This window comes from Sorex fumeus, unplaced genomic scaffold (genome assembly GCF_029834395.1).
Source record: "Sorex fumeus unplaced genomic scaffold, SorFum_2.1 ptg000043l, whole genome shotgun sequence".
Lineage (NCBI taxonomy): Eukaryota > Metazoa > Chordata > Mammalia > Eulipotyphla > Soricidae > Sorex > Sorex fumeus.
In genome coordinates, this window is record NW_026606100.1 from 34366477 (window position 1) to 34388113 (window position 21637).

The 21637-nt window shown below is 42.5% G+C and overlaps 1 protein-coding gene across 1 annotated transcript in view; it reads left to right on the forward strand.

The window, feature by feature from the left end:
• Nucleotides 1-21637, forward strand: part of SORCS3 (sortilin related VPS10 domain containing receptor 3) — a 638571-nt gene that overhangs the window by 269523 nt on the left and 347411 nt on the right. Inside the window, exon 3 of the mRNA XM_056120660.1 lies at nucleotides 12510-12609. Coding sequence (XP_055976635.1) covers nucleotides 12510-12609 — 100 coding nt within the window. The remainder of the gene's footprint in view (nucleotides 1-12509; nucleotides 12610-21637) is intronic.

A 21637-nucleotide genomic window follows, 5' to 3' on the forward strand; every position in this document is an offset into this window, starting at 1 on the left:
CTTTCTGAAAATATTTACATATTTCTGGTTTCAACGCCGTGGTCTCTGTTTTTCTTGATCTCTCAATATTCTACCTTTCCTTTAAAGCTTCCCTATAGCATGTAGTCATTCCTTTTTGCTAAACTCCTCCAGAACTAATCAATATCATTGTTTCTTAACTTTTGTTTCATTATCATCATAATATTTCTAATAATGAGCACCATTTATAATATGATGTAATATTCCTGACAGTGTGATAAATGCGAAAATGATTTATGTACATTTCCACATTGGATTCTCATTGACTTCTTCCCTCAAACAGCCCTGGGAGGGACTTTAGATAGTTTTGACTGTTTCATTAGTGAGAAAATGGAATTTCAAAGAGGTTAAGTGGCCTGTACCAGGTCACACAGGTCATTTAGTAACAGATATAGAACCAGATCTTGAAACCATGCCTGGGACTACAAAACTGTCCAGTTAACCACTTTGTCATCCTACTGCATTTGGTTTAGCTGCTTTCTGATTATTCATCCCTTATTCATTTATTAATTAAAATAGAAATTGAGTACCTAGTACTTCATAGGGTTCTTAGCCTCCAAGATTCCTTTCACTTGTGTTTTTCTCTGCCAGGCCCTCTAATAATACTTCATCACAACAGACAGTGTAATCCCACTTACCCATATTTCATGGTAGTTCAGGTGCTGGGTTTTAATAATGTTTTAGCCTTTGACCTTTAATATTTTAAATGTTTTGTTTGTTTTTGGGCACACCTGCTGTTTCTCAGGGCTTACTCCTTTCTGTGCATTGAGGAATCTCTCCTGGCAGGGCTTGGGGAATATAACCACATGGTATGCTGGGAACTGAACCTGGGTTGGCCATGTGCAAGGCAAACTCTCTATCTGCTGTACTATTGCTCTGGCGAAAACAGACTTTGACCATTCAAATTCACATGTTTCCGCTTAGTAATTTAATGAGAGATGATCTTCTCTGCCCCAAACCCTATATATTTTTTTCCAGTTTGGGGACCACACCCGATGGTGCTCAGGGCTTACTCCATGTCTGTGCTCAGAGATCACTCCTAATATACTGAGAGGACCTTATAGGGTACCAAAGCATCAAACTTGAGTCTGCCACTTGCAATACAAGTGCCCTACTCTCTGTACTGTTGCTCCACCTCCATTCCCATGCCCCACCACTAACCCTATTATTTCTAATTCATATTTCTCCAAGTGTCTCAATTAGGTGATGCATAGACTGTAGACAGTTATTCTAGGGTCATGTCTAGAAAATAATTGATTCCTTCACAGTTTACAAAGAAGAATAATCAAACTGTGAATAATTGTTTTCATTGGAAAAAAGGAGAAGTTTCTTAACATGATCCCAGAAAACCAATAAATCTAGGACTTTCTGGGCTTTCTAAATTTGCAAGTTTTTACTTCAAGAGACATTCAGTAGCGTCATATTGTTACCAATTCTGGTGTTGTTAATGGACTTGAAGATTCTGTTCCCCACCAATTCTGACTCCTTGAGAGATAGTACAACAGGGAGGACTCTTGTCTTGCACATGGATGACCCAGCTTCAACTCCCAGCTACACATATGGTCCCTGGAGCAAATGTGATTCCTAAAAGTAGAGCCAGGGGTAAACCTTGAGCACTGCAGGGTATGTTCCCAAAACAAAAGATTGGCTTCTGTAGATACTTAGGCTAATCATACACTTGAACACTGTTGGATTTTTCACCCCCAAAGGCATAAACATCTTAGAAAAGGCTGAGTTCCAGTGACTCCTGTGTGTCTGTAGGGTGGTGCATGTCTGTATCCTTGAAGGCAGTAGACTGTAAGATACTGGCTCATAGAGCCACAGCACTGAAAAGCTCTCACCTGAATTGACAATGAAACTCTAGTGTAAAAACCAGAGTTCCCTCTCTCCAGTGATTCTTTTGGTCTGGTATTCTATAATCCTTTGGTTCTGGAGATCCTATATCCATATGTTTGAGATCAGGTAATTTTCTGTTCAGTGGCTTACTCAGGCTTAGACCAGACCTGTTTCGTTTCATTAAGTCAGAACTATTTTCTATAGGTGGAACAGATCAGAGGCCGTGGTAGTATTAGGAAGGACTGAAAGTATATCAGACAATGAGCTATTTTTTGTACTGTGCTCTATGTAGATTTGCACATTGGATCTTCCCAGTACCCTTCTGTGTGGTCATTAGTATGCCTGTTTTAGAGATGGAGAAACAGCATAGAAAGGTCAAATCATGTGCCTAGCATCATCCTTCTAGTAGTGACAGAGAGCATTTTAGCTGAAATTAGACTCCAAACTTTTTCCCCTTAGAAGTAAATATTAAGCCTCCAAGAGAAAATGTCCTTGAAATGTTTTCAGTGAATCCCCTCCTATGTGAGGCAGGTGCCCACTGACAGCTGCATAAATCAGCAATCAAACCACTGAGGTAGTGGGGTATATGGGATTTGGAATCAGTTGACTTGGGTTCAAGTTTTAGCATTGCCATTTACTTAGTCATTTAACGTCTCTCAGTCTCTGTTACCTCATTTTCATAACAGAGATAAATACCGAGGTCCCAGGGTTGCTGTGAGAATTGAATGAAATATTTCAATAAAAGGTGGTTCATGTAAAGCACTATGCAAATGCTAGTAACTTAAATGCCACTGTGATCTAGGGTGGCATGTTAATGGAAAATCAATTGCAGTGTCCAGGAGTGTTCCAAAGGTGTGACCCCTGACCTCAAGAAGCTGATAGTTTTGGTGGGGCCAAGAGAATATGGAAGACAGAGGATATCAGTCTTCTCTTCAGTCTTGGAGAGATAGAAAATAGTGGAAAACTGGTTTAAGGAAAGACCACTGCAGGGCAGGGGAGTTGAGAAGGCTCTATATAGGCAATGAGCGGAACTTTATGGTTTGTGGAAGAATGTTTAAAGTGACTTCCTGAGACTTATGTTTTTAACTTAAAATAAGGGCTTTTCTTTTACAACTTTTTGTGAATGATAGTTCCCTTGGGACTCAGTGGTTGACCTTGAGATGTAGTTTTTAAGGAATGGTCCTGGGACCCTTGAGGGAAAATATTCGCAACTCTTTCATGGCCTTGATGAAGTCAAAACTGCTTCCTGATAAGAATAAAATGTTTTCAACCTTTGAAATTCTCATTATTTCATGGTTGTTCAGTGAAGTTTCATAGAAGCTACATATCTGAGCAGATTAAATAGATTGATAAGTGGGAATTGAACTGTCTTCATTAAGTCAGATTGCACAGAACTTTGCAAAGAAAAAATAGACTTGAACAATGGCACTCTTCTGTACTAAGATGTTTTTGTTGTGGGAGCTATAGATATTTTTCTTAAAGTTGTTATTTTTATATGCTATTGCTAATGCTTCAAAATGAATTAATAGATATTATAAAATTGTATGAGGTGCAATATCAGATGCAGTCTATAGATATCTCTAGATTTAATATGTGAATTAAATTTTACCCTTTCTTCAATAATTTTAAAATGTACGAATGAGTCTTAAAATTTGAGAACCATTGTTAAAGACATGACATTTTTATGTAAAGCTACATTTAAGGTCATTCATATATCTTTTGGCAATAAAGAATATGGAATATCCTTTATTTTATCAGCAAAGGGTTTTTTTTTGTTTGTTTTGTTATCATGGAATATGTCCATCTGGAAACTCCAATGCCTGATGTTGGCCAGTAGATATTGAAACTGGTATACCATTTATTGTTTGTGGAAGTGGAGGTTGACTGACCCAAATAAGAATCTAGTCTAAGGAAACAAAGATGCATACAGAGATTTATGCCTAAGAATACCCATGGAATTTGTTTAATGTAAAACTGAGGCAAGAAACTTGTTAGTTGACTAAGAAGAGTTTAAGTGAGTCATGATCTGTTTATACATCGAAATATTGAATGATTTTTAAGTCATGTTTGGAAGACTATACTTGAACTATTATTGTTAAATAGCAAAACAAGACACTAACTAGTATACAAAGAATGATCCCTAATTTTTTAAGCACACATATTTTTTAAGGAGACACAAGAAGAAAAACACAGAAAACTGTTTACTGTGTTTGTGTCTCTAGTGGTGTGGTATAATTCATGTGTGTGTGTTGGTTTCATTTTCTATAAACTTATGTTTCTACCATAAATTTTCTGTACTTTCATCTCCTGAAAATACCCTAGAAGGGCCAGACTAATAATATAGTAAGTAGGGCACATGTCTTGCATGTAGCCAACCCGTGTTTGATCTGTGGCACCATAAATTTTTCCCTGAGTCTTCTAGGAGTGTTCCCTGAGTACAGAACCAGGAGTAATCCCTAAGCACAGCTGGGTGTGCTCCTCAAATTAAAAAATATAATAACAAATACCCTAGACTGTATAGTAACAAATAGTAACAAATACCCTAGAATTCCTTTTGTCCAAAGCTGTGATAACTGATGATTTGAGTTAACCCATGCCACCTCGGACTCAGGTGTGTGCTACCTCCAACCTCAAGCATCAGAAGGAGCCTTTCTTTAGGGGTGGTAGCTATGATTTAAGGAATTTGCTCTGACTTGAGAATAAAGCCAGTTTCTAGCGTGGTTATTTTTCTTGCTTACTCTTTTTTAAAGGAAAGCTTTAAAGAACTGGGATTGGTTTCCATGCCCTACAGATCTATTGTCAGGAACATTTGGGGTATAGAATGTAGGTAAATGTGGCAATTATTTAAATAATGGGATGAGAACCTGACAATTTTTCAATTTTTAAAAGGAAGAAATAATGAGACTTCAGGTTTCTCAGACCCAAAAAGAAGAGGAGTAACAATGTTAAACGATGGAGTAAAAGAACTTTAATTCATTCCTTGTCTTCTGGGAGTTTCTTCTCTTTCCTAGGGTGGGAGATGGCAGGTTGGAAAACTGTCCTTTTCCTTTTCCAACTGCCCAGTGTGATCACAGAGCCAGTGCTTCAGGGAAACACATCTGCTTTGTTGTTCATCTTTTGCAGCAGAACATTCTCACTGTCAGAGGAGCATCTGTCTAACTCTGACTATTTTTTGCTCAGCTTGAGTATCTTCCCTGTGTGGTTTGATATAGCATCCTTTAGCTGTTAAAAGAGACATCCTGGGTACTTCTGTGACCTCAGAGTACTTGTTCTGACCGAAGAAAGAAGCTTCCTGCACAACAGTTAAATTATGACATTAAAAAAATAAACCCAAAAAACAGCAGTAGAGAGATTTGTATTTGCAGAGGGCAGGTACCATGCTCCAAGAGAGTGACACAGATCCCGAGAGTTAAGAAATCAGGGAGCTGAAAATTGAGTGAGCGTTTCACCCAGGAGGTCAGAAGCATAAAGGATGGTCTCTCCCCTCCAGAAGCGACTGCTCTGGGGAGAAATAGACTTGCTCTAATGGATAACATAGTTAACAAGCGTGTGACCAGTCTACCACATGGCAGGGAGGGTGTTTTCCCTGGGAGGAAGCAGGTTTGCAAATAAAGGGACACAGAGTTTAGCTTCTTTGGAGTAGAGAGATGTTCTGAAAACTCCATTGGTTCACATTTCTCCATTAGGCAGATACCCATTTTATCCTGGGGGTTTCTGGCCATGCATAGGCAGGCATAATTGCATACATGGCATTGGGACTCAACTGGTGGCACACAGCTTTACAGGAAAATGGTAAATATCTACATATCTACTCCCCAGACAAAGGTGACTTGCTAAAACTGTCCCTGACCTTGTAGTTCCTGCCTCATTACTTTTTTCCCCAGAAAAACTTAGTGAAAAAGTTGAGTCTGTTTTCCCTAGGCTTTAATTTGCAAGTGTCGGCCACCTGCTGAAGGCTACCTCTGATTCTGGGAAGCAACCCCTCTGTCTTCCCACATGCCCTGCGCTAGCTTCTGCTGAGATAGTGGGAATGAGAGAGTTGCTCTGTCTACGAGTGGTTATGTAACTACCACGTTTCTGTTTGCTAAGAATGGTAGGGGATAGTTCTTTGGGGCCAATATTCTTGTTCTATCATGGGATCTACCGACAATAGACAGTGAGCACCATCATATTAGGCTATTTATGTTTTAATATAACACTTGGAAGGCAATATTTATATTCCCCTGGAGTAATCTGAAGCACAGGGCTTATGTAATCAGCCTCAGGTTCCATAGACAGGATTCGAAACCAAACCTGCTGAAGTAAATCCTCTGATGTTTATGTAAGCTGCCTTTTTTTATTAGTGAAAATGCAGTTCTGTAATAGAGTTACTCTACAGATGTGCTAGTTTCCTGATCTGCATAATGACTGCTCAGTAATAAATCACTTTACTGTGATCATTTTTATGTCATGCGTATTCCATAAACACATTTTTTTGTTCTAAGACATTGTGGCCTGAAAAATAAACTCGTCTTTATCACTTTCCCCATCTCCCCCTCCCAGAGGGAATATCTATCACTAATTATTTGTGTTGGCCTTCTTTTTCAAACGTACTTCAAAAGGTTTTTTTTTCATTGTAGTTATATGCCTTAGAGACTCTTCCAAGTCAATAACCTTGATATCTACCTTGTCTATTAATGCTGTTATACAGCATGCATGATATAAAATATGTTTTGTTAGGCCTTTCCCTAATAATTGTCACTTTATTATTTTCATCTGAATCAAGGTACAGTGGATCATGGGCTATTGTGACTTTGCAGTGGTCAGCTTCTCTTCTGTCTGTGTTTGTAGGGCTTTTCTTCATCGGAATGGCAAAAGCATGTCTCTTGAATGTGGGGGTTGAGATCTTTTGGCATTTTGAATCGTTAGATTTAAAAGCCACCAACCTGATTTCAATGCAAAGTGGAAATGCATCCACGGTGAGAAAGACCCTATATTCAAGTGACTGAATCCTGCTCTCTCCCCCCAACCTTTCTTCCTAGTTCCCTAATTCCCTGCAGGGCTGGGCTGCTGCTGGGACTATATTTTATCTGCTTTAAACCATGAATTCTGCATGCTTTGGTCTCCAAATTCAGCTCCCCTCCAATTTCCTGCATTTGGAAGCCAGTGATGGCTCTCATTCAGATAGCTGGGGCAGGCAAACAAAGAGACAAATTAATTATCCTGTCTCATTGCATCTCTTTGTGAGACCAGAGAATGGAGTCAGAGCTTGAGGAGAGGTCACCGAGAGCTTTGTGAGATTCTGCTGGGACATCAGCCTGCCTGCGGTTTCTCTGAAGCAGAGGGTGGGACCAATAGCCACTTGGAGAATGAGGCCATTTAAATCACTTACTCTTGGCTTGAGGTCTGATATTAGTTATCTGGCTGGTTATTTGTGGTCAGTTTGGGTTGCTGCCATTGAAAAGATACAAATTAATGTGGCTTTGGGCACTGGCCCCCAAATGGGAAGGAGAACAGGCCAAAGGGCAGCATCAATGATTTTCCCATTTTGATCGTAAAGACTCTCTGGATAGCTGCGGGTCTGGAACTGGACGCTGGAGACTGCAGACCATGACCTTGGAATGGGCTGTGGTTCACCGCACAGCCCTTGATTGCCTCTACATGGGCTTTGCTTGTGGATATTTCTTAGTGTCTCTCAGTGGGGTACTCTCCAGGCCAGGGCTGGTAGGTGGCTCCTGAGGCAGGGTCTGGATCCTGGTTTCCAATTGCACCCTAGGGTGCTCTTATGATGGCCTCTGGAGGTGGTGGTCAGAACTTATGTGAGGGCACACTGAGGGTCTTTTTCCTTCACTCCATTACACATAGGGAGTATAATATTATATATAATAGTGTAGATATATTATCAAATAAAATATATTCAGAAAAAATAAACCAAAGGAATTACCTGGAGAAAATTAGGATCATGAATATTTATAACAATGACATGGTGAGGATGGATGGCATAAGGAGCTTCTCTTGCCTCCTTGTTAGGCTGCTCCTCAGTTTGCTAGTCCTTCTGGCTTGTGGCATATCTTATGGTCTCTGTACTGTGTCTGTCTTCTAGACTCTAAACTCAAGAGCCATGGGTGGGTCCTATCAGAGAATTGAAAGACCTTTCCTTTGTTGTATGTCTTTGAAGGCATGTTGACCAAATGCCAAAAAGCTCTGAAGCACTACCACATGCTCAGAAAATAAATAGGCAACCCCTAGGTGTTGTTGGTATAAAAGAAGAGGAGGATGTGGGCTAACATTGTAGGAAACATCTTCACAATGAATTTGTCCTGGTGCTGGGAGTCCAAGCACAGCACAAAGATTCAAGGCAAAACCCTGGGCTGTGGACTTCCCTATGGTCAGCAAGCTGGGGACTGGACACAGAAGTAGCAAAACCCAGCTGGGTGGGCAAGTGCACATCAGGGTGTCTGAGTCTCTGGCCAGAAATGTGGGCAGTTGTCTTGGATGAGAGGGAACCATTGAGAGATGATGTTCCAACCAGCTTTCCACCAAAGTCTGCAGCCCCTGCTGTTGGAAATGCAGGATTAGTGCCCTACACACACACACACACACACACACACACACACACACACACACACTCATTGTGTTTCACCTTTTGTGTGCCAGAGGACTGAATTAAGGGTCTGGGGCTGAAATGGGATAAACGTAACCCATTTACTATCTGTCCCTTCAATCTGCCCTGCAGAAGAGAAGCAAAGCCCAGTGACTGGTGTGTGGTAAGTGGCGTATGATGTGGGGTATCTTAACATAGATAACACCTATATTAAGAAACTTAACCGAGCAAAATAAAATTGCTAACAAGGCTAACAAGGAAGTCTCAGGAATTTGGTTATTTGCTAATTTGAGGTGATATATTTGTATCACCTGAGTGGCTGATGCAAATCCCACTGTAAAAGCCTTGTGTTTTCCTAGTTCAGAGCACAGAGAACCAGAAGTGGAATTGATGAGCACAGGTAGTGGAGGATCAGAAGGCATGCCTGGATTGGAAAGTGAAGTGGGGGGCCTGATTGATCGGGAACATCTGGTATGCTCTGGGAGAGGTGACAGTTTGCCCCCAGATGCCTCTCACCCCTGGTAGGAATGTGGCATTGGGAATGGGGATTTTGAATTGTTTAGCTCAACACCCAGAAGCAGACTTGGCTGTGTTGGCTGAAAGATTTTTCTTTCCTGTTCTTTTACCTTCAAAGTAGCAGCCCATATTCTCATGGCTTTTAGTTCTTGCAGAGAAGCTCAGTGGAGGAAAAGGAGCCATTGAGTGGATACTAGCTTTCTATGCTCACAGCTGGATTTAAGAAAGTCCCTGAGAAAGTGGCCATGGGGAAGACCTGGGGATGCAGTGAGGAGTCCTTGCAGAATGCAGGGCCCTCACAGTGATTCTGAAGAATGTCCGGGTGGAACAAGAGCTCCGGGTGGGAGGACTCAGACTTAAAAGCAGGGTTCCAGATTTGTTCCCTCTCTGTGGTGTTGGATAGGAAAGGAATCCAATTTTCCACTCAGCACTGGGTCACTGAGGGAGCAGTTTGCTGCTGAGACAAGCTGGCAGTTGGTGAAGGGCTGGAGCCACTGAGCAGGTCACATGAGGATGCCAGAGGAGGCAGCAGGGCAATGCTCCTGAGGCCAGGAGGTAGGGCCCCTGATCACTGGGTTCCTGGAAGTGGAATTCAGCACCCAGGAGGCAGGTGGAATGGCCAGCCTGAAGTTCTTTTCCGATGCAAATGTCTGTTTTTGGGGCACAGCCTCCTTCCTTAAAGAAAATTATGCCCACAACCAGCAAAGTACTAATGAGTGGTAGTGTGTATTCATGTTTATATCTCCTGAGAAAAATCTCTTCTTTATGGCTCAAGAAGCCATGTAGAACAATGCTCATGAAATCATTGCTTGTAAGAACAAACTTTAAAAGGGAGAGACACTGAAATATTGGTCAGTGGTCCAAAGATACAGGGATGGATTCTTCATAAGCTAGGATGCTTTCCAGCAGTTAACAGGAGTAAAATTCAGCAGGTCAACATGCATGAGAATAGCGAGCCAACCCAGGAACGTACATTTTATTTTATCACATGTTTGTAGTTATAAAAGTCACCTCCAGGAGGTATCATTTATAAACACAATTAATTTTTAAGTCTAGTGGACAGTGTACACATGATTGCTTGTTACTGTGTTTTTCTTATGTGTGTGCTGAAAATAAGTCATCTAAACATTGGGAAGAGGAGAAAGAATCACACACACACACACACAGACACATATGCGCACACACACAGACACACACACAAAGAGGAGGATAACTTGCTGGCATTGAGATGACCTGAACAGAGGGCCCAGAAGCAGAGATTTAGTGTCCAACACATTTCAGCACATTGCTTTCCAGATTGGCTGCCTGAACTGCACTATTCAAGCATGCCGGTTCTAATGCCAGGTTTGTCTGGGGGACTCCTTGCTTATATTCAAAGCATCCAGTGTTCTGAACATTCAGTCATAGGTACCCAGCCTGAGGATGTGGGAGGCAAGATTTCAACTCAGGGAGAGAACCTGCTGTCTAAAATGGGGTGGAAGACCATCTCCTGCTCTGGAAGAATGTGTTCTGCAGGAACAACTGACTCTTACTCTGGAACTGAGATGTTTGTGGTAGTTGCCCCTTATCCAGGCAGAAAAGGTCTACTGAACGCTGTGGACTAAGCTCCGTGTAGGGCCCGCTCCAAAAGGGAGAGTATCCAGAGCCCATTTGGCTACCAGGTCCCTGGATCTGTGAGACGTTCTTAGTATATGTGTGATGGGGTTCATTTCTGCCAGGCAGCAGGAGGAGAAACTAATCAAGGCATGGAGAAAGCTGGCACCGGGGGTGGCCTTGGTCTTCGTCTGGTAGACCCTCCTCACAGAAGCTGCTTTTGGAACCCTGAAAAGACATGAGCTGCTTCATGGCTTGTGGATGGGGAATTTGGTTTTGGTGTGGGGGAGAAGTGGGTGTAATGGGGAAGAGTTCTGGAGAAGTTTGGAAGATTGGGGGGTGCTTAAGTGGAGGATTTGGAGTTTGCTAGGTTGGATGGGGCTGTCATCATTTGTAAAAAATCATCTGTGTGGTTGCCAGGCTCCTCAAGCTAAATTTTGAACTGGGAAAGAGCAAATTGACACTGGATGGTGAGAAAAGGGGCTGGAGAAACAGCTCAACAGACTGGAGAATGTCTTGCATGTGGGGGTTCTAGGTTTGTGCCCTGGTGCCACATGCTCTTCAGAGCACTGTTATGATCCACCTTTCAAGCATTATGCCGGAAGTACCCCGTGAACATGTTTTCCCAAACTTCCCCTTCAAAAAATAAAATAAGGAGGTGAGCAAAGGGCAGAGGAAGTGTCAGGGAAGGGATCATGATCATGGTCCTCCCATTGTTCATCGATTTGCTCAAGTGGGCCCAGTAACATTGTGAGACTTGTTACTGTGTTTGGCATATCGAATACGTCGCAGGGAGCTTGCCAGGCTTTGCAGTGTGGGCGAGATACTCTCGGTAGTTTGCTGGGCTCTCCGAGAGGGGTGGAGGAATCAAACTCGGGTCAGCCATGTTGGCTGCGTGTAAGGCAAACGCCCTACCCTCTGTGCTATCGCTCCAGCCCCCAGGGAAGGGATTTGAAAGGAATTTGAGAGCTCAGGGGACTGTAGGTGGGAGCTTCCAGACAACCTGCTGTCAGCACATTTGATCACCAAGAGAGCTCGATATCTGACTTTCTCAAGCTCCAGTGCTGCATGGGATGCTGCATGATTCTATCCACAAAGGATGAAAGGGAAAAACAGAAAGGGAGATGTCATGACCTGTGGTAGGGATGGAGGAAGCCAGGGACACAGGATTCTGTCTGTTTGGTACCTGCCTCTCCTCCCCTTGAAACATAAGACACACAGAGAGGGACAAGACACTGGCCCATGTTGAGTTCTTGAGTCCTGACTTGGGGTTTTGGTGCAAGATCAGAGTCCAAGAAATTAGGCCTCCTGGAGGAGTAGGTAAGCAATCGCACTTCAGTCACTGAAGTGAAGAATGATTGGCAGCAGTTTAAAGCTACTGGTTTTTCACCTTGAGTTGTCTCATTCTTGGGTGAAGTGTCAAACTTACCAGTGCAGCCCATTTTGAACATTGTACCACTTGGAGAGTGCCACTTCCATCCCCTCTGAGAGTCCTCTGGTGTCAGTCTCAGTGCTTTGGTATGAAGTTGGTTATACCCTATATCTTGATCTCAGAAATGATGTTTCTGGGTGCGAGGTGGCACTGGTCATGCCAACAGGATTGGCAGCCCCTGCAGTGGCATGCAGAGAAGCAGAAGGCTGAGTGTTTGGGGCAAACTGGCTCAGTGGCTCTTCCTCCCCCCACATTCAGCGTCACAAACGGCAGGAAAATGGGTCTCTGAGAAAGGCCCCGAGCCAGGGGGTTCAGCTCAGGTAGGAAGCAGACCCACGAGTCTAATTGCAGTTCTAAAATTAATGGGGCCTTTTATCTCCAAAGAGCACTTTTAGAAACTCATGTGATTTGGGAACAAAGGTGCCCTTTGGGGGTGAGTCTGGCTCTGCTTTCAACACAATCCTGCACTTGATAAAAACAAGCTCCCCCTTTCTCTCTCTCTCTCTTTCTCTCTTGCTCTCTCACATGCAGATCAACGGATTATGGCACCACCTACGAAAAGCTCAATGACAAAGTGGGTCTGAAGACGGTGCTCAGTTATCTCTACGTCAATCCCACCAACAAAAGGAAGGTAAGAGCAGAGTCACAGGGTGCTGAGTACTCCCGAGGGGAGCATGGGAGTGCTGGGACCAGGAAACAAGCCAGTAGCCTTGGAGTCTTTCTAGCATGGCTGCTTATTATGCCCAGAGTATGACAGACACAGGATATGTCCAGCCTAGGAAGAAGTCGTGGTAAGGATAATAGTAAAGAGCAGAAGGACTCTATGACGGGCTGGCTTCATGCTTTATGTGTGGTTGCTCCTCTGGCCTCCTCATGAATCTGTTGCAAAGAACTGATTCTTTTTTTAAAAAAAAAATCTATTTGTTTATTTTGCATTTTTTGTCACACCCAGCAAAGCTCAGGGGTCACTCCTGGCTCTGCACTCCGCAATTACTCAGTACTTGGGGGACTATATGGAATGCCAGGAATTGAACCCAGGTCAGCCTCGTGCAAGGCAAATGTCCTCCCTGCTGTAGTATTGCTCCGGCCCAATGTGCCCAATGACAGATGGACAGACTGAAGCTCAGAGAGGGCAAGTAGCCTGATGTCAGATCCTGGTGGGCCATAGATCTGGGACTGCAGTCGGGCTCTGTTTGACTTTCGAGGGGTGAATGCTTCCCCATCCTTGTTGTTTGCTGGCCTCCTTTCAGTGAGCTTCGAATGAGCAGGCAGTGAGCCTGGTTCCGCAGAGAGAAGATCCGGCCACCCCCTGCTCCTCAGGCTGGATGCAGAGCTGTACAGTCCCTCTGTGCCTCTCACCCCTCTCTTTCCTTGTCTGACAACTTGTCTGTGGAGAGGGCTGTGGAAGGTCAGACCTTGGATCCCTGAAAGGATGGATGGATGATCTCAGAAAATGAATCCTGTGCCGTGTATCTGCTTTGAGGGGAGGTGGCTGTCCCCATCTGGGAAGGCAAGATGGCCGGAAACTTTAGAAATTCACGTGGGCCTGTGCCCCCGCCCCACCATATCATTCTTCCAGGAAACAGGAAGAGTTGTTTCCGTTCTGTGTTTCTGAAGGCTGATGCCAGTGCTCCCATCCTCTCCTCTTGAGGTCTAATTGGTACTCCCCATGAGTTCACAGCCCCTTCCTCCACTAAGATAAGCTTAAGGAGACGTTCAGCCATTGCAGGCATCCCTGATTCAAATGATACAGTCTGTGCTACTCAAGCTGAAATGGATTTTACTCCGACCCTCACATCTCCTCCCTCTGTTCTCTGCTTGCAGCCCACACTCCCTCCTCACTTGCATCTTTCGGGGGATCCCTAAATCTCCAAGGAGGAGATAAGAAAACCATCATCACATTGGTGGTGGATGCTTTCAGAGGGGGGTTCCAGGGCCCCCAGGCTGACACGGTCTCCCAGCCATCTACCCCAGGCCTGACAGACTGACAAGTTCTTTCGGTCCAGTTACTGGTTCTGGCTGAGCAGTTCCTCTTTTCTTTCTCCCTAAAAATGATCCTTTCCATATTTTCCAGTGTTGTTATTTAAATTACCGAATGTTGGTGCTGAAAGGGATCATAGGTTTTAGCTATGCAAGCTGTTATTAATAGTTTTTTTGAACCTCAGCTCCTTTGCAAATATTAGTGGAGCTCCAGATTTCCTCTGTAGAAGCATGCACCTGCAAAACATTTGGAAAATTATTATAGGGGCTTGTAAACACCTTGAATCCTACCAGTGGACCCCAAATGGCCTAGAGTCTTCATTAAGAAGTTTTTAACTATACCAGGAGCCTCATTTTACTGATAAGAACACAAAGCCAAAAGGCCCAGAGGCAGCAAACTAAAGGCAAACCTGAGGTTCACATTGCAGGCCTGTGTTTCAGAATGGACAGCCTACTCCTGCGTTGGATGATATATATATATATATATATATATATATATATATATATATATATAACACCTGAGCAGTACAGGGGTATGGCAAGGGTGACACACTGGTCACTCCTAGGGATTCTCAGACCTGATGGATGCTTTTTTGTTTGGACCCACTAAGCTGCTCAGGCCTGGTGGTGCTGGGGGACTCCAAGGCAATGTCTGACAGTGCTCAGGGGTCATGTAGTACTGAGGATAAAACTTGGACCTCGCACACACAAGGCCTGCTCTTGTGCTCTTTGAGCCACCTCCCAGACCCCTGAATGGAAAGTTGCTTGGTGCTTGAGGTAGTTACTTGGTGACTTTGAAGCTTGGTGCCCTGTGCATGATAGACACATGATAAAGGGTGACTCAGTCAAAAAAAATCTTTTTTTTTTTTTAAGTATGGGCACACTGGTAGTGCTCAGGGCTTACTCCTGGCTCTGAGCAGAGGCTAAATTCTGGCTAGGCTTGGGAGACCATAGGAGGAGCTGGGGATTGAGCCTAAGTTATTCATGTGCAAGGCAAGTGTCTTATCCATGGCACTAATGCTCCCTCCCTTTTTCTTTTATTCCTTTTTAAGAAGGAAGTTGAGGCCCTTAAGACAGATGCCCTGCCCATGTTCAGGGTACTGGAAGTGTTGGTAGCTGCTCTTGTTACTCCTAGGTTAAATCTCCCCTTTCACCTATGGACTGTGGAGCAGGAGACCCAGGGACTATTGGAACTAGGCATGGGACCCATGACAATGCCCTGGAGGGCTTGCTCTGACCTGCAGCTGGACCATGTTCACATTAAGTGCCTGGCACATATGTAACGGTGACCCAATGCCTGCCCATCATGACATCTCCTTTGCTCTTTGCCTTTTCTTCGTTGTCTTGTCTGCCTATTTACTCTTCAGGGTGGTAGACCCAGAGGGATTTAGGCTAGTGCTGAGGGCTGGAAAGTCTCTGCCACTGAGATTTGGGGACGGTGGGTGCAGAAATGATGTCTTGTTGCTGCTTCCCAGAGGTCCCAGATGTGAAGTTTGGGACCAACCCAGGAGCAGTTTTCCCACAGGAATTATTGCCCGTTCACAAAAGTTAGACCTGTTCACTCAATCTTGGCTGAGCAATCCTGCCAAGTATGGTAGATGCCCAACTGAGAATCACAGTGAAATACACAGCATCCCCCTCGCTCAGATTGGAGAGAAATGACAGACTGATGCTATGGATTTATTTTTTAACAGTCATGGAAATTAATTTCGTAAGGGGACTCTGTGATTCTGAAGTGCTTTCTGAATTACCCAAGGAAGGAGGAAATTAGATTCTGATTCAACATATTGTTAAGTGTTTTTGATTATATTCGGAGTCTCTAGGTATTGATGATGCACAAATATTCCACACAGTGGCTTCCTCTGATCCAGAATGTTGTTGAATAGATATTCTCCAGCCTCTGAGACAAAATGACTATTAGATACAAATTATAAATACAAGAATATTTTTGTTTTTTAATAGCCCAGTATTCTGGGTCATTATGACCTTGTAATGCAACATTTTTTAGTTTCTTTGTTAAATATGTTTTGCAGTTTAAACCTGTATCATCTGTTTTCTCATTTTGGCTTGCGAGATTCTTTTAATTCTCTCCGCACCCAAATAATCTGTATCTCCCCATGTTCATTGACCAACTAATGTCTATAATCTACCATATATTCTTCAGTTAATCTTGTGAAACACTTGCTTTTTACCTAATGAGTCATTTATTTAACAGATGGCTATGGCTTTCTTTGGAGGCTCTGAGTATATCAGAGATCTGTTGCCCCTGGCAAAATAGTAAATGTACTTGTATTTATATAGTTGTTCCCAATTCTAATTGTTGATTTTTTTTTATCACTTTTCCCTCTAATAACATAAAACATCTAAATTCAGATTGCTTATAAGTCATTAGGTGGAAAGTAGAAGTGGGTAGAGTTTGTTACTACCAGCAGTCATTTTATCATTATTGAGAAACTACTATTTCTTCACTCTCCAATTTTCTGGGCACCTGTAGAAAGTAGGCAGAATAAAGAGGTAGATTATATGTTACCCCATTTCTCTCTTGTGGTTCCGGGACAGTCATCTTGGTTCTTTTTTGGAACAAAGCAATACTGAGTTCTGTGAAGGTAACTGAAACATAGACTAGATGTTTTGTCTTTCCTGAAGCCCATGAACAGAGCATCCTCGAACCCCATCCAAGAGAGGAGGTTGTCAGGCGATGCTAGGACCCTCTCTGGAAGCTGTCATAGACCATCCTGTTGATGTAATGGCATCAATGCTGTTTTAATGGCCTTGACATGCCCTGATTGTATCTTCTGTGAATTCTGCATCCCTTGTTATTTTCCGCTCCCTGGCCAATCACTAGTTCACTCACTGCCTGTGTCATGAGTGAACCTGTGCTTTGGTGATGAAGAGAATCTTGGAAGCAGATGTGTGGGATGGCTGCCTCTGAGAGTGGGCTCTGCTGTCGGGAGTTCTGAGTTCCAGCTCCCAGCTTCTCTTTCCCTTGGCTACAGATAATTGTCCTTGGGTCTCTATGACTCATACTGTCAGCTGACTTTGTTTTAGGCCCAAGTTAAATGGTATGTGTCAAGGTTAAGTTTTTGTTTTATGGTGTTCTGCTTTATACAGACAGGCTTTGCACCTTACCATTGGAGGGGCTGTTTTATGGGTGTCTTTTTCAGAAAAAATCTTTGCGCAGATAGGGAGATACAGTTATGTAGTAGCCATCATTGCTCTGCTTCAGTGGCTTCCACTTTCAGATTGGAAATAGTGTTTTGGAAATGGCAGGAAGCTGGGAAGGTAGGACTTGTCAGGAAATATGTCTAAATAGGGTAGGGGTGTGTGTGTGTGTGTGTGTGTGTGTGTGTGTGTGTGTGTGTGTGTGTGTGTAATGACCTGTAAGATTTGTCACCAGAATAAGATATTTTCTTTTCACCCATCTAACAAAACAAGGCACCCATTTGATAGGTAAGGAAATGGAGGCTCAGGCAAGTGAGCCATTGAAATTTTGCCAAAGTAGCTTGATATGGGGGCTGCTGTCTAGAATGCTATTTTTGACCTAGGAGGTAACTTTGCTCTCTACTCTGACTCCTGCGGCTACCTGCTCTTGCTCCAGGAAAGAAGGTCATGACAGTACGTGTCAGCCCAGACACGGTTACTAAGAACTCTGTGGCCTAGGTTTCTGCCAGTTAGTGACTGAGGATTAGTAATTTCTTGGAGAAGGGAATAGTTAGCTTTTACTTCCTAATTGATTTACCAGTGAGATGGATAATTACTTCCAGGGTACCCTGTATAAATGCAGTGGGAATTGCTGGTTTGAATTCTCTGATGAGCATACTTCCTTTGTCAGACTGTTAAAGAGGGCGTGTATGTGTGTGTGTGTGTGTGTGTGTGTGTGTGTGTGTGTGTTTAGATGTGGGTTATTCTCGTGTCATTATTTAATACAGCTGCATAACTGAGCTCTCTGTAACAGTCTCAGAATCTCTAAACTAAACAGGACACAGAAATTTTAAATACTGGATGCCTGCTTTTCCTTACAGAGATGTTAGATATTAGAGGGTCAGGCAAACTATGTGCTGGGAGAGAGCACTTTCAATTCACAGATTTTAAAACCCCTATGCTAATGTGGAAGAAAAATAATTTGGAAACATAACTTTAGGCTGTGAAGCAATTTGTTGAATGTGTGGCTCTGAGTAATTTATCAGAATGGAGGTTCCCACTCTCAGAAATGTGCAGTCTACCTGCAAAGACCAGAAGCACATGTCTGCATAGACTCAGATATCCAACTCGAGGGTATTCAAAGCCTGCCCAGGTGATGCCAGTGAGTAATGTGGGCCATGTGGCAACTGTGGCAGTCCTCTAGAAAGAAAGTACCCCCAGTCAGCTTCAGATCCCAGTTTTCATATGAGGATGAGCTAGTACGGCTGTGACATCATTGGCCATTTCCAATTTCTAAGAGTCTTTGTATGTGACTTAAATTGTTTTTTTTAATCAAGGTTTCATAGTTTTTAACAATATTGATATTAGCACTGTCCAAGAGGGCCAAGTAATATTTTCCTCGACTTGTTACTGTGTTTGACATATTGAATACGTCACAGGTAGCTTGCCAGGCTTTGCCACGCGGGCGAGATACTCTTATCTCAGTAGCTTGCCAGGCTCTCTGAGAGGGGTGGAGAAATTGAACTTGGGTCGACCAGGTCAGCCGCATGCAAGGCAAATGTCCTACCTGATATTATTGTTTTATATTTATAGTAGTGCTGTACTATGTACACTACAAGAATGCCTCAATCTCTATACTGTTATCCTGAGGCTTTCCCAGCTCTCTGCCTTAGCATCTTCTGCTTACAGTCCTAAGATAGACCATATCTTAGGGCTTGTTTTTGTTGCATATTCTCAAATCCCCTTTTTTTCAGTTTCTTTATACTCTGAGTATGAGCAAGATCACATAGTTTTTGTCTTTGTCTTTCTGACTCTTACTATCTTCAGTTAGCAGGATGCCCTTCATTTCATTCAAGCTGCAGCAATATTGCATGATTTCATCTTTCCTCATAACCCAGTAGTAGTATTCCATTGTGTCTATATAATTTCTTTGTCTACTCATGCACTGTTGGACTCAGGTAGCTTCCAGGTCTTTGCTGTTGTTGATAATGTAGTGATGGACACAGGTGTGCATATATCTTTTTTGATTGGTATTTTAGGATTCTTGAGGTAGGTGCCCAGGAGGAGAATCATGGGGTGATAAGGAAGCTCTATTTTTAAGGTTTGGAGAAGTTTTCAAAACATTTTTCATAGAGGCTGAACTGGATAATATTCCTACCAGCAATGAATGAGAGTTCTTTTTTAATCACATTAGGCCAGTACTTATAGTTTTGGAACATTTTTCTATAGACCGTTCTTCCTGGTGTGAGGTAATACACATTATCTTTTTGGTTTGCATTTCCCTGATTATAAGTGATGTCTTTTTCATGGGTCTATTGGCAATCTTTATATTTTTTTTGAGAAGTATCTCCTCATTACCTGTCTCCTTTTTTTTTTAAGGGTTGATTGTTTTGTTTTCTGTTTTAAGCTTTGAGAATGCTTAATATATTGTGGAAATTAATTCTTTGATGTATGATGTGTGAATAGTTTTTCCCAATCATTTGATTTGGGACTGTAGCTATTTAATAGTACAGAAGCTTTTTTGTTTGAAGTATTCTCATTTGTTTATTTTTGCTTTTGTTTGTGTTTTTTTCCCCATATCATTGAAGACTCTTTCGAGGTCAACATCTTGCCTATGTTTCCTCAATGTATTATATATAAATTCATTCAATATTTTATGGAAACAAATTTTATCCATTTAATATTAACCTTTGTATATAGCAAATTAAGTGTTTAATTTCTTTTTCTTCTTTTAGAAGAAGTTATGTAGGCATGTAGTTATCTAGACTTCCCAGCACCATCTGTGGAAGAGTTTTTCCTTGATCCATGTTATGCATACAAAATCTTTGTCATGGATTAGTTGTCCGTACATCTGAGGGTTTATGTCTGGGCTCTCAATTCTAGTCCATTGACCTGGGAACCTCTTTGTTTCAGTACCATGTGTTTTTAATTACTGTAGATCTGTAGTACAATTTGAATTATTCTACATAATATATGGAAGATGTAAATATTATACGTGTGGAGGGTAAGTATAACATGTGGAAGGTATAAATATTATGAAGCTTCTGTATTTTAAGAAGGGCTAGAGCGATAGCACAGTGGTAGGGCGTTTGCCTTGCAAGCCACCAACCCGGCCAAGTCAGGTTCGATTCCTCCACCCCTCTTGGAGATACCGGCAAGCTACTAAGCTCGCCCACACAGCAAAGCCTGACAAGGTCCCTGTGACATATTCGATATGCCAAACACAGTAATAACAAGTCTCACAATGGAGACATTACTGGGCCCGCTTGAGCAAATCGATGAACAGTGGGAGGACAGTGCTACAGTGCTGTATTTTAAGATTTTTTTAGCTAGATGAGAATGTAGGGTTTGGGGTATGAGGGTTAATGGGCTCTTACAAACCTGCTTTAGTCACTTAATAGAATATGTTAGCATCACATGACATTCTGAGGAGCAAATCTAGAGGTAAAACATTGGTAAGTGGTCTTTGGGGACAGCAAATAACACTTCTTAACAAGGACCTGTAGTAAACTTGTATGATATTTGTGAGAGATAAACTCACAGACACTACTGTGACTGAGATATCACATAGTAGGTCCTATAATGTAAAGAGGACTTTGCATCATTTAAGGCTAAGACTGCTTGAGTGGAAATATGAGACAGACATCGGTTTTCTCTTCCTGCACTGCCCTTGACTAACCAAACATTCCTGAATAAGCCAGACTCCCCCTCTCAAAACTTCCTCTTCCTTATATGCTCAATGATTTTGTTCAGCCCTGTACTTTCTGAAGTCCTTCCAGTGAGGGCAGTCTGGATTCCCACCACTGAGACCATGCTTCTCAGAGAAGTGCACAGTGATCATGTATAGAAAGATCCATGACTGCTGGTTGGGTGGTCCTTGATAGGTCTGCTAATCTCTAATTTATGTGGCCTCATGTTGGCCAGCTAAGCACTCTCATCCAGTCTGGCTTATATGAAGCTTCAGTTTTCTTGTCAGAATGTGCTTTGTTGCAGCTGATAGAACTCAGAGGAGCAACTCTTTCCATGGCCATTAGAACTCTTCTAGCTTAGCTCCTATGAATACCCCTAACAATAAGGACTTGTTAGGGCATGCAGAAGCAGTCCTAAAAGAAGGGAAGATGGCTCTTGGGATCTATTTTGGAAACTTAAGGGCAAGGATTACTCTAGCAGGAGTCAACTGTATTGTACCTCAGTTTCTCCTGGATGCCCTATTATTAGTAGCTTCAACCAGGCATCTCATCTATGTGCATCTGACTTTCTACCTTCAGAAATAACCATACTAAGATACACGTTAGAGGGCAAGTAAGAAAAGTCCTTTGTCATGTTAATTTCTATTTTTAAAGATAGTGAGTGACTATGATGATGATGAGAAGAACCAATGGAAGTAGATTTTCTTTTTGAGCATGTACTATGTGCTCAAATAAAGTCCAAAGGCTTTTTATGAACTAACTTAATACATAACCAGCAATACATAATGTGAAAACTGTCATTTTTCTCTTTACAAATGATGAAAGTTTGATATCAGCAATCTTGGTCTC